Source organism: Thalassophryne amazonica, chromosome 10 (assembly GCF_902500255.1).
Source record: "Thalassophryne amazonica chromosome 10, fThaAma1.1, whole genome shotgun sequence".
Taxonomy (NCBI): domain Eukaryota; kingdom Metazoa; phylum Chordata; class Actinopteri; order Batrachoidiformes; family Batrachoididae; genus Thalassophryne; species Thalassophryne amazonica.
The window spans coordinates 65248091-65262208 of NC_047112.1; the positions used below are offsets into that span (position 1 = coordinate 65248091).

General features: G+C 40.6%; 1 protein-coding gene across 1 annotated transcript in view; it reads left to right on the forward strand.

The window, feature by feature from the left end:
• adamts10 (ADAM metallopeptidase with thrombospondin type 1 motif, 10) overlaps positions 1 to 14118 on the forward strand; it is a 193316-nt gene that overhangs the window by 129736 nt on the left and 49462 nt on the right. The window contains 2 exon segments of the mRNA XM_034180151.1: positions 1236 to 1299; positions 1467 to 1569. Coding sequence (XP_034036042.1) covers positions 1236 to 1299; positions 1467 to 1569 — 167 coding nt within the window.

A 14118-nucleotide genomic window follows, 5' to 3' on the forward strand; every position in this document is an offset into this window, starting at 1 on the left:
TTCTACATTAAATTGCTATATACATATGTCAGACTGTGCATGTGCCATGTGTCGCTGCATCCACCACACAATGGAACCAGCCTAGCTCCTGGATGGCAACCTCCCAGGCAGATGACTGCCATGTCCCCAACTCTCAAAAGTACCCATTTATCTGTTGCAGCCAAGTGAATTGCCATCAGCCTTCTACAGCCACTGCAGTCCTCAACACTGAGGCACCTGCGTGCTGGCTCATGCCCAGAGAAACACACCCCCATGACATAAATGTCATTGTTGTTGCTCCCTCACCAAGCAAGTGATATTCCTCTTCTGAGTCTCCCTAAATAACAGTTCATCTGACACAACACCATTCCAATGGTACACAAGAATCCTCAGAAGAGGCCGAGTACCAAAGTCATTGCCTCAGGTCACTGAATGGCATCCAAAGGCTTACTACCATACAGTAAGACATGGAGGACCAGGATCCTAAAGACCTGCCTTCTTTTGCGAAGATATTAGCATAACCAAACACCTCTGTCCAAGGACATCATGTGATCGCAAAGACTGAGGACCTAGAGACATGAATGACCAGTGACACATGCTTATCTTTAAATAAATTAATGAATAAAATCTGAATAAAGTGATAGTATAGTTGGAAAATCTCAACACCAAGAAGAATCTTGTTTAGAGGAACAAAATATGAACATGAATAGAAGTTGTAAGTTACACATAATGGCAGAGATGAAAACTCAGGGTTGTCTCACAGATTAAACCACTGATCCAACATGGCACTGTTATTTTTTAATTAAGAAAAACAATCATGACTGAAATAACCGAGGCTGGATTCTGTTATCACTGATCCTCAGATCAGTGATCCTCACTGGCAGTTCCTCATTTTTCTTTCAAATATCATCAACTCAAAACCTGAGGCCAAATCTAAGCCTTGCCATCGTATCCTTTTTTGAGCAGTTTACATATTTTGATTGAATTCATTCTGTTTAAATTTGTTCAAAGTTCAGCAGTGGAACACGTTTGACAGTGGCTTTTTTATGTTATTTTGCAGATGTGTTGTAGTGATTGTCTGTGATAGACAATAAAGCAATAAAAAGACAGACAGACAGATTGAAAACATGCTGATCAAGGCAGACAAAGCAGAGATCAGAAGCCAGTGTTGTGTGCGCTGACGTGATGGAGGTTAAATCTTGTTAAATTGTACTCAGATGTGACTGACTGGCCTGATTCTCTGTGTTTGGTGTCAGGCCAACCATTGGTGGAAAGTATTGTCTGGGAGAGAGAAAGCGCTTCAGGTCCTGCAACATTGATGTGAGTGATCCTGTTCTTCATCATCAGCACCACTTTGTTGTCAGTGGGAAGTCCTTGTCATGAAAATCACAGTTATTACTTCATTTAGCAGTAGCTTGTTTTGTGTGCATGCCTCGGTGATTGGATGTGAATTTATTTCTTTTTTTGGACACTCCTTGTTGTTGCAGGAGTGCCCTGCAGGCTCGCAGGATTTCCGGGAGATTCAGTGCTCTGACTTTGACAGTGTTCCTTTCCGGGGAAAATTTTACACCTGGAAGCCATACAGAGGGGGTGAGTGACTCCTGTTGCTCCTTGTGGAGTTTGTGGTAATAAGTGTGTGTGTGTGTGTGTGTGTGTGTGTGTGTGTGTGTGTGTGTGTGTGTGTGTGTGTGTGTGTGTGTGTGTGTGTGTGTGTGTGTGTGTGTGTGTGTGTGTGCGCGCCTCTACCAAAGCATTCTGGGAAATGTAGTTAGCAACTAATAACACCACATCGCCGCCCTTTAAGAAAAAAATTACATTTTTTCACCTAAACCCAACACAACAAACTCATAATTTTTTCTCTTTTTTTAAACTACACCTTTCAATCTCAAAAACTTTATGTAGTTCAGCAGCTCTCAATCAGTCTTTGAGGCACTCGAATGTTCTGTCTTGGCCTGCCAGTCATCCTCACTGGCATCGTCGCTGATCTGATACCGCCTGGCACAACAGGATCTGGCATTTGGCGCTGTAGTGGTTCCTCAGCCTGGTCATCCACGGTGTTCACGCTTTCAAGTGTACTGTCAGGCTGTTGCCCAGAACACTGGCTTGACAAGCGTGGCTTGATATCAACACAATTTCATCTCAGAAATTGTCTGTCTGGATCTGATATGAATGTGATATTACTTCCAGGGTTCTCGCCAGCACAGTTGAGAGTAGGGGGCCCCTACGCTGTGATTTGGATTCCCTACACTTAGAGTTTTTTTTTTCCTTTTTTTAAAGGACATGTTAAGGTTAGAGGTCCAGACGGGACTGGACCGATTCAGGCAATAGACCCAAATGCTAGGGAACAAGACACAGAGGGGTTTGCAAGAGAAAATATATTTATTTATTTATAAGGTCAAATAAAAGTGCTGCACTGGGGTGCCAGCAGAATGGAGAGCTAGCCCGCTCCAGGCAGTGAAAATAGGGAGCTGCAGTTTCCCGAGCCAGTCTTGAAGGAGAACTGAGAGCTGGGGTTCAGGGACCAGGACCAGGTGGGACACATGGATCCGAGACCAGGAACTAAGGGAACGAAGACACAGATGGTGTGATTACACTCGTAACACTGGAAGCCTTAAACTATTCACAGCTCTCAGAAGGCTTAAAATAGAATTGTTCACAGTTCTGGGAATAATGCTCCCTTCTTAGAAAATAAGACTTACTGTTCACAGTTCATAAATTGTCATCCACAGGTCAGAGGTCAAGTACTGCATGTTTGTGACGCAGTTCCAATTATGCAGGACTTAGACGGCTGGACTCTTAAATCGTTCAATGTCAGAGTTCACGCCGTTCTTAGGAAGAGTTCTTGGAACAGTTCTTTATCATAGCACAGTCACAGACAGGCACAAGTGAGAACGGAATCCCACTGAGACGAGAAGGAACTTAACTAGCAGGAAGCAGAGCCGCGCTCTGAGCTGAGAGCCGTAGAGTTCCAAAGTGACGTTGCTGTGTAGGTAGCCAGGAGCCAAGAACCAGGGTAGTATGGGAGCCACTCAGGAAGGCGTCTGGAACACCAGGAAAGACAGTTCGCTCTAATACGCGAATTAGAGAGTTGGCCAGGTTACCTTGAGTTTAGCTGCGGGAAGCTCCGACGTCTTTGGTCCATGGGAGCAGCAGGAAGACGCGGTCAAGGTCACAGAGAGGAATCGGGCTTGGTCCACAGGATCCTGGAAGCACCTGGAGTCTCTGGGATCTCTGAGAAGAATCTGGCTGTGGAATCTTGTGCAAGAATCTGGCAACCACTGGTATGAAAGTCTGAGTTTAAATAGTCTGCTGCTCATCAGTCACTTATTCACAGCATGTGTACGGCTGAGATGAGCGGTGAGGCGCAGCAGGTGTGGAACTAACCCGAGGGCACCATCTGGGGAAAAACTCACACTTGGCAACAAGGTTAAAAACAGAATAAAAACCAGGGGTCAGGGAGAACCATAACAGAACATGTCACATGGTATTTAACGTCCCAGTCAGCAACACAAATTACTCATGATTGTAAGTTTATCTGCACACATTCAGTAATAATTACTGATTACTGATGTATTTTATCTCTCTTCCTCTGTGATTCAACAGATGTATTTCCGCTGGAGGTTTAACAAGTCTCGTAGTCACCGTGTTTTTTTTTTTTTTTTTTTTTTTTTTGCAGTCATCATGTTGGTGAAGCGTCATGTGTTCCTGAAAAAGCGAAAATTCAAAAGCAAAACACTCTGCGAGTCATAAACACTAGATTAATGAGCAAAAAAAGCAGAAGATGTCATGCTCTGCCCTGATCGGGGTTATGGTTTAATTTTTTTCCCCTTTTGTTGACCCACCTTCTGCCCCAGCTCTGTTTTATTAGTTATTTATCATGTTTATTCTCTGTTCTTTTTGCTTTGTCACTTTCTTTGTTACTTTTCATTCTTTAGCCATTGTCCAGTTCCATTCTAGTTCTGCCAGATTGTGTTTTCATTGTTTATCATTTAGTTTTCATCTGTTAATTTTTGCTGCTCTCATTTATGTTGTTCTTTAATATTGGATTTTGCTTTCGGTTTATTATGTAGTCTTTGCTTGTTGATTTTGTCATCCAATTATCTTTATCCGGTATCTTGCTCTGTGTTTCTCGACTACGCCTTTTGCCTCAGCCCTGATGTCAGTGTTCGCTCGTGCCTCCGACTCCTGCCTGGATATAACTGCGTTTTTGCCTTGCCCTGTCTGTACCTCTGCTCCGCTGCCTGACAACCTGTGTATCGAATCTCAGCCTGGAATAAACATGACAACTATTTTTACTCTAAAGTCTGATCTGGGAGTTTGTATTGTGGGTCCACTGTCTCCAGGTGCTGGGCTTCCGCCTGGCCTGACAAAAGAAATGACAGACTTCACCCTGCTGGGAGGACCTTTTTTCAATAACTGTTCGTCAGTGGTCGGATGGAGCTGAAGGGGCTCGCCGGCCACAGAGCCACACCAGCCGGTCAGAGAGAGAGAGAGACAGCAGCTGCTGTGATGTAGCAGACACAGTCTGAATTTCTTCGCTTTTGGGCATATATACACACCCAGTTTGAGCAGTGGAGCTTCTGCAAATTTCTCTGAGGTGAGTGAATAATAAAACATGATGTTAGTGCAGCGCTGAAGTTTCTCAGCTAACGTTAGCCTTTAGCTGCAGGATGTTGAATCAGTCACTCAGTCGGGCTGAGTGAACGTTTTATATTTGTAAATTGTTCAATCTATTTTATTTTTAACAAATAAAGCTACACAATTTTTAATGGTTACTGCTCTGACTACAAGAACAGTCTCAACTTTAAATAACTGTTTTTATTTGAATTTTTTTACTTTTATTTTGATTTTTTAAATATATTTCTTCACTTGTCCCACATCAGGAACATTTCAACATTTGCTGTGCAGTGAACCTTCAAAAACTTCCAGTGATGGAGCTGCATACCAAAACCTGAAGTCCAAAAGGAAGTAGAACATCTCTGCACTTCAAAATGTGAAGAAAGTATCTCCAAAAACTCCACCAAGAGGCTGAAGCTGCAGAGGAGACCTTTAGTTAAATGTCCTGAGGGTCCAGCTCACCTGTCATCTCTGCACGTCTACATAAAACAAAAGCTCTTTAAACAGCAACTATTTTGTTATTTGAAAAAAAGCTGTTTCCTTTTATATCTTAACATTAAATGAATGAAGTCCATGAAGTCAAACTTCATTCAATAAGACACTTATGCAAGCCCTGCCTCTTTTGTGCATAATTTCAAAGCATTCACAATCACTAGAATATTTTTGTTATTACTCTGTAGTGATCACAACATTAAAAGCAATCACATAGTCACGTTGCACATTACAATATATCCTTTGTGCACCGAACAGGATGCGGGGGGGTGTGAGGCTTATTGGGGGCACAATCGGGACGTGCCTACGCGATCAGACTGTTCCGAATGCTGGTGGGTTGCCATCTCGAATGCCAGTTTGAATGACAGTCAAGCTAGCAGTCACACAGCAGTACAACCGCTGTACAACTGTTCCCCAGTCCAAATGCACCACGTCAGTAGTGTGCCTGTTCTCCATTGTAGCTCGAATGCAGTTCGACTGCAGATCGAATTGCACGAATGACGTTTGAATGCCCATTCCTACGGCAGTACGAATGCAGTACGACTGATTCCACTGCCGTTCGGATATTTTCCAGCACAAGCCACACACAAATGTGCCGACTGTTGTAGGAATGTTGTACGATGCGTTCGAGTGCAGTTCGAATGCAGCATGAATTGCACATATGTCATTTGAATGTCAATTCGTAGGGCATTCATGCAATTTGTGCTCACGTGTGACGGGGATATCAACATCTTTGTACTCTGTCATTAGTGCATCTTGATCATTGCTGGGCTCTGAAGCAACACTCCTTTGACAAGATTGAGTTTATCATATGCAGATCAACCAAAGATTGGGTGCATTCTCTCATCCACAATTAGCAAATGTGCTAATGTCCTTTGTCCCTTGTGCTTAAAAGTGGCGATACTTGTAGCCAAATAATCAAAAGTGGCCATACTATTTATGTGCAGTATTCACTGCCACTGAAGTATCCACACAGATGCTTTTTCTTTTTTATATATATGTATATGCAATCTCTTTTTTGCTATGTTCTTATAATTTATTTATTTTTCTTTTTTTTTTTTTAGTTGCTCTTTGGACATACCTCTTTCTTTCGGTTAAATTTTATGTTTATTTTTCTTTTCTTCTCCAGACCTTTAAAGTCGGCACGTGGTTTACTTTCTCCAGTGTATCCTGTCACCTTCATTTTCACAGGATGAATCTTGCTTTTCACTTTGAGTGTACTGTAATCAGCTGCTGACAGCAGGTTCACTTGGGCTCCAATTTAAATGGAATTATTGTTTCATTTACAATAATTGGCAGAATCCATTCTTTTTTCCATTTGATGCCTGCACTACATCAACAAAATCTTGCATAATAATTATTTTTTATCACAGTTATTACATGTCTTTCCATATGCCGGACATGATCTTGGAGCATGACTGCCTTCACATTTAGTGCATTTTATCACTGCCTCTTTCTCATTCCTTTGTCTGGCATGACGTTGTTAGGGCCCCTTCACACATCATACAAATAAGTACAAATCAGGGCGAATCACGGTGGAACAGCTTGTATGAGTGAACCACAAAACATCTAGCTGACAGGCAGACAAGAACGAACCCACTGCGATGGTTTCGTGCAATGCGACAGTGTCGTGCACAAAACCGTTGCAGCGGGAACACAGTGCGAGGGGTTGGTAAGGTTAGACCTTACTTGTGTGGAGCGCCTTGAGGCAACTTTGTTGTGATTTGGCGCTATATAAATAAAATAAATTGAAATTGAGCAGCTGGAGAACGTATAACCACATTGCGCAGCTGCTGTAAAAAAAAAAAAAATCCATGTCCCCCCACATGATTCAAACCTGCAATTTACAAAAGCTCTGTTGCCAGCCAGAAACTTTACCACTGCACTACCATCGCTGTCCTGTAAAAGCTGCAGAAAAATACCTGAAATCAACAAGGACATAATTTTTTTTTTTTTAAGAAAAAAGTGTCGTGATAATTGACCAAGCAGTGTTTGTTACGTGTATTTCTCCTAATATGTTACTGAAAGTGGCATATTTGTTGCACTGTTGGCTTGTCATATGTTGTCATATGATAAGATATAACATATGTCATACGCTGGCTTGTCTTGAGAACCAGGGATGATCAGCCACCTAAGTGGCTCTACTCTATTCTACTCTTCTAGTCTACTCTTTTATTTATTTAGATATTTAGATATACCTTAGTATACACTAGTAGAGTTCTACCTTAGAATTGGAATGTGTTATAGAACACATACCTTACTGAATTTTCATATAGTCCTGCGGCGCACTGCTCACAGGACACGCATGTCCTGTCAGACAGATGTGACATTCACATCGCCTGCTACGTGTCAACATGAACTGATGGTCCGTTTCAGCTGGGACAGCCTGTCAATGTGCGCGCTCTCCAGCCCATCGCAAAAGCGATATATGTTTTTAATGTATTTCCACGTGAGGACAGCAAGCACAGATGCGCATGTGTCCGTCAAAACATGGTAGGAGTTCTGCAGCTGTGACATAATGGACCACAGATGTCAACAGCTCCTGCTGTGGGGGGGTGCACAAACCACACACGCACGTGTTGGGGGGAGCAGGGGGGTGCATGAAACACACGCACACGTGTTGTGGGGGGAGCCCACACTCTGTCACGCCACATGTGTGCTTGGCAACTCCACAGTCATGGAGGCACTTAGACAGATTTCACCGCCAGCTCGAAAGTGATCGTCTGCTGACTGTTTTCGTGCTAAGAGAGCAAATGGCCACACATTTTTTAAGTGCTAAGTGAGCGGTGTCGGATGTTCGTGTGTGTCACCTGGAATTTGGCCGACACCTGCCACGAGAGGGATTGATGGGCTCGCACAGCGCACACTCTGTCTTTCAGCTGCAAGTGTGCACAAATAGTTGTAGCAACAGGTGTATGAGGCAGCTATGATTTTACACGTGTTGCATATGTTTCCTGCTTCATGCGCAATTCATGCGCAATTTGACTACATTTGTACTACATTCAACAAAAATATAAATACAACACTTTTGGTTTTGCTCCCATTTTGTATGAGATGAACTCAAAGATCTAAAACTTTTTCCACATATACAATATCACCATTTCCCTCAAATATTGTTCACAAACCAGTCTAAATCTGTGATAGTGAGCACTTCTCCTTTGCTGAGATAATCCATCCCACCTCACAGGTGTGCCATATCAAGATGCTGATTGGACACCATGATTAGTGCACAGGTGTGCCTTAGACTGCCCACAATAAAAGGCCACTCTGAAAGGTGCAGTTTTATCACACAGCACAATGCCACAGATGTCGCAAGATTTGAGGGAGCGTGCAATTGGCATGCTGACAGCAGGAATGTCAACCAGAGCTGTTGCTCGTGTATTGAATGTTCATTTCTCTACCATAAGCCGTCTCCAAAGGCGTTTCAGAGAATTTGGCAGTACATCCAACCAGCCTCACAACCGCAGACCACGTGTAACCACACCAGCCCAGGACCTCCACATCCAGCATGTTCACCTCCAAGATCGTCTGAGACCAGCCACTCGGACAGCTGCTGAAACAATCGGTTTGCATAACCAAAGAATTTCTGCACAAACTGTCAGAAACCGTCTCAGGGAAGCTCATCTGCATGCTCGTCATCCTCATCAGGGTCTCGAGTTCGTCCAGTTCGTCGTCGTAACCGACTTGAGTGGGCAAATGCTCACATTCGCTGGCGTTTGGCACGTTGGAGAGGTGTTTTCTTCACGGATGAATCCCGGTTCACACTGTCCAGGGCAGATGGCAGACAGCGTGTGTGGCGTCGTGTGGGTGAGCGGTTTTCTGATGTCAGTGTTGTGGATCGAGTGGCCCATGGTGGCGGTGGGGTTATGGTATGGGCAGGCGTCTGTTATGGACGAAGAACACAGGTGCATTTTATTGATGACATTTTGAATGCACAGAGATACCGTGACGAGATCCTGAGGCCCATTGTTTTTTTGGTTTTTTTTTATAATATTTATTTTATTCATTTAAAAGAAAAACAGAAAAGCAAAAAACAAAAGCACCACAATACCAGAATGAAAAGGAGCAGAAAGAAGAACAAGTCTTATGATTTCTGCCCCTTTTAACAATACAATCTTTCAATATACAGCATCATAGTCAACATTATTTAACAGATTGCATTTCTTTAACTTGTCACATACCACTGACCCATTTCATAATTATGACCATTAATTAATAGATTACATCACTGACAGGTTACATTTAAACTTAAGACACTCCAAACATTATTAACAGTTTACTTTTTTTTTTTTTTGACTTTCTTGCAGCCCACTGACTTACTTCATAGTTTCATACTTACTTAATACATCTAATTTAATATGTTTTTTAAATAATTTAAGCGACCTTAATTCTTTAATTTCTTTATTAAGATTGTTCCATAATTTGACACCATTTACTGCAATACTCCTTTCCTTTACTTTGGTTCTAAATCTTGTTTTTTTAAAGACTTCTATTCCTTTCAATTTATAACTACTTACTCTTTTTTCAAACATATTTTGAATGTTTGTTGGTAAAGTATTTTTATTAACTTGGTACATCGTTTGTAATATTTTCAAATCGACTAAATCATGAAATTTAAGTACCCTATACTTAATAAACAATGGATTAGATGGATCTCTAAAACCACTGTTGCTAATCACTTTTAAAGCTCTTTTCTGCAAAATAAATAAAGGTTGTATATAGGTTGTATATGTTGATCCCCAGATTTCTACACAGTAAGTTAAATATGGGACAATCAATGAATTGTACAATGTTAATAAACCATAACTATTTAATGAATATTTTACTTTATGCAAAACAGCAATGGCTTTCGCTATTTTTCCTTTTATGTAATTTATGTGACTTCCATGTAAGATCTTCATCAATCATGACTCCTAAAAATTTCATTTCTTTTACCCTTTGTATATCCATTCCATCTATTTGTAATGACACATTATTTTTTTTCGCTCTATCATTAAACAATATGAAATTTGTCTTATTAATATTTAGTGACAATCTGTTTATATCAAACCAATGTTTAACTTTTTCCAACTCTGTATTTATCACTTGTGCTACTTCCTGTATATCTGATCCAGAGTAAAACAGCGTTGTATCATCAGCAAATAAAATGCTGCCAAGCACATTGGATACATTCACAAAATCATTGATATACAAAATAAACAGTTTGGGTCCAAGTACCGATCCTTGTGGTACTCCATAAATAATGTTACACAATTCTGATTTGGTATTATTTATCTGAACAAACTGTTTTCTATTTTCTAAGTAGCTTTTTACCCACTGATGTGCAACACCTCTTATTCCATATTGTTGTAACTTGTGGAGCAATCTTGAGTGGTCTATAACATCAAAAGCCTTTTTCAGGTCAATAAAAATACTTACAAAATAATCCTTATTATCTATTGTTGTTGATATTTTCTCTATTAGTTCCATAATTGCCATAGCTGTCGAATGTTTTGTTCTGAATCCATACTGAGCATTATTTAAAATATGATGTTTCTCAATAAATTTATCCAATCTTGTTACAAAAACTTTTTCCATAATTTTAGAAAACTGTGGAAGCAATGATACTGGCCTGTAATTAGAAAAATTATGTTTGTCTCCATTTTTATATAATGGGACTACCTTAGCAATTTTCATTTCATCTGGAAAAACCCCAGTTGACAGAGACAGATTACAAATATAAGTAAATGGTTCAATAACAATTTCTATTATACTTTTTACAGTCATCATGTCTAAATCTTCATGGTCAGTTGATCTTTTGCTTACACAGTTTTTTACAATATTTCTTATTTCATCTTTTTCCACATTGTCCAGGAAAATACTATTGACCGTATTTACCAATGTACATAATTTATCTTCTATTATTGGTTTATTTCCCACCAGACTTGACCCTACATTTGAAAAATAATCATTAAACCCATTTGCAACTTCTTTTATATCATTTATCTCTTTATTTTCCTTAACAAAGTAATTTGGAATAGTTTCTTTCGTTCCATCACTATCAATCACACTTTTTAGAATTCCCATGTTACCCTCATATTATCTTTACTCTTATTTAGTTTTTCACTGTAATAATCTTTTTTTTGTTTCCTAATTATTGTTAATAGTTTATTTTTATATTTTTTGTATTTATGTTCTGATTCCTTTGTTTGCAATTTTAAAAAGCACCTGTATAAATAGTTTTTCTTTGCACAAGCATTTTTTATTCCCTTTGTCAGCCATGGTTTATTTACTCTTTTCTTACTAATTTCAATTAATTTACTATTTTTATTGTATGATTTCATCAATATTTTCATAAATGAGTTATATGCTACATTAACATCACTGACATAAACTTCTTCCCAGTTTTGATTTTTAAGGTCATATTTTAATGCCTCTAAGGCTTTTACTGACTTATCTCTTTTAAAGTTTATATCAGTTTTTTTGTTGTACCTATTTTTATATTTAAATATTGAAAAAATTGGTAAATGGTTGCTAATATCTGTCATGAAGATCCCATTCTTGATAATTTCATCTGTTCTGTTTGTAAATATATTATCAATTACCGTTGCACTTTGCGATGTAATTCTGGTTGGTTTTGTTATCAAGGGGAATAACCCCAAACTATACATTGAATTCACAAAATCACTTAATCTTTGGCAGCTGGAGCTTTCTATGTTAATATTAAAGTCCCCACACATAAAAAGCGTTTTGTTTTTAATTTGATGGAATAATTCAATTATTTTATCTGTAAATTTCACAACACAAGAATCTGGTGCTGTGTATACACAACTGATTAAAATATTCTTAGATGTTTCATGTACAAGTTCCACTGTTACAATTTCTATGACATCATTCATAATTGTCATTTCTTCAACAATTGTACACATCAGATCTGTTTTTGTATACAGAGCAATACCACCACCTTTTTTTATATCTTCTGTTTACAAAATACAGCTCATATCCCTCCATTTGAAGTTCATCCATGAGATCATCTTTAAGCCAAGATTCAGTGATTACAACAATACTAAATCTATTTTTAAACTGATTTAAATAATCTTTTATTTGTGACATTTTACAATACAAGCTTCGACTGTTTATATGTATGAGTGACAGGGTATCTTCTGCAATTTTTTCACTATTCAGCTGTTCTACTGTATAATACTCACAACCAATCGTTTTTAAGTCAAATATACTTTCATCAATATTACTGTCTATGTCATATATTTTATCATCTGTTTCCATGTTTGATCTGATTTTTTGTTGGTCCAATTACCAACAGATGTTATATTTGATTGTCTATTCAGGTCTGTATTTCGTAAGGTCCTCCATGTTTTTGATTTGTATACCGTTTGTTCCTTCTTTTACTCTAATCCACACCTTACAATTCCAGACCCATGTAGCAACAATATGTTTCTGTTTTCTTAGTAGTCTTGCTTCCCTAGCAATATCTGCATTTTTTTTTGTTAGATGCTCATTTATATAGACACTCGTTCCTTTCAAATTCTTTGCCTGTCTTAACCTATTTTTATATTTTCTGCTTGTAAATCGTATAACAATGTTAGATAGTTTATTTTTTCTATCTTTAGTTGGAATAGTATAACAGTCTGATATTGTGTCTTGATGGATGACAACACCTTTTTGATATAAAAAGTTTGTAACTTGCTGTTCCAATGATTGTCGTTCTTCAGGTGGTGCATCCTCCCCACTGGCTACACCAGAATCCACCACCCTTGCATATGTCCGATGCCTTGTTTCTAGTCCAGATATTATAACGTCATCTTTTCTAGTAAATTGTTCAAGTTCATCTACACGTTGCTCAAGTTTCTTAATGATCTTGTCCTTCTCTTTAACCAGATTTTGGAGTTCTTTAATTTCCACCATCAGTTTGTCTAGATTAGACATGTCTTTTGATATATGGTTTAATGAGGTCTTTATCTCCTCTATATCTTCCTCGAGTTTATCTGTTTTCCTGGGTGGTGCCATGCCGACTGTCGTGGCTCAGTATGGCCACTATTGATTACAAAAACAATTCTCACCAGTAGCCTCCACCACCACAGGTCCGGTAGCCGCACCCCAACCCTCCCCGTTGCTAACCTCGTTCACAGCCGCCCCAGCCACGGTCGTAGCCGCCGCCAGCCCCGGATGTAGCCGCTGCTAGCCGCGGATGTAGCCGACGCCTCAGGCCTGGATGTATCGCCGCCACCGATGCCTCGGGCCTGAATGAACTGCCTCCACCGATGCCTCCGCTGCTAGCCTCGGACGTAGCCGCTGTTAGCCTCGGATGTAGCCGACGCCTCGGGCCTGGATGTATCGCCGCCACCGATGCCTCGGCCTGGATGAACCGCCTCCACCGATGCCTCCGCCGCCAGCCACGGATGTAGCCGCTGCTAGCCTCGGATGTAGCCGCTGCTAGCCTCGGATGTAGCCGCTGCTAGCCTTGGACGTAGCCGCCGTTAGCCTCGGACATAGCCGCTGCTAGCCTTGGACGTAGCCGCTGCTAGCCTCGGACGTAGCCGACGCCTCGGGCCTGGATGAACCGCCTCCACCGATGCCTCCACCTGGATGAACCGCCTCCACCGATGCCTCCGCCGCCAGCCTCTGCCTCCAGCCCCCCATCCAAGAACATCACCTCATGTTGCAGCAGGATAATGCACGTCCCCATGTTGCAAGGATCTGTACACAATTCTTGGAAGCTGAAAATGTCCCAGTTCTTGCATGGCCGGCATACTCACCGGACATGTCACCCATTGAGCATGTTTGGGATGCTCTGGGATGCTCTGGACCGGCGTATACGACAGCGTGTACCAGTTCCTGCCAATATCCAGTAACTTCGCACAGCCATTGAAGAGGAGTGGACCAACATTCCACAGGCCGCAATTGACAACCTGATCAACTCTATGTGAAGGAGATGTGTTGCACTGCATGAGGCAAATGGTGGTCACACCAGATACTGACTGGTATCCCCCCCAATAAAACAAAACTGCACCTTTCAGAGTGGCCTTTTATTGT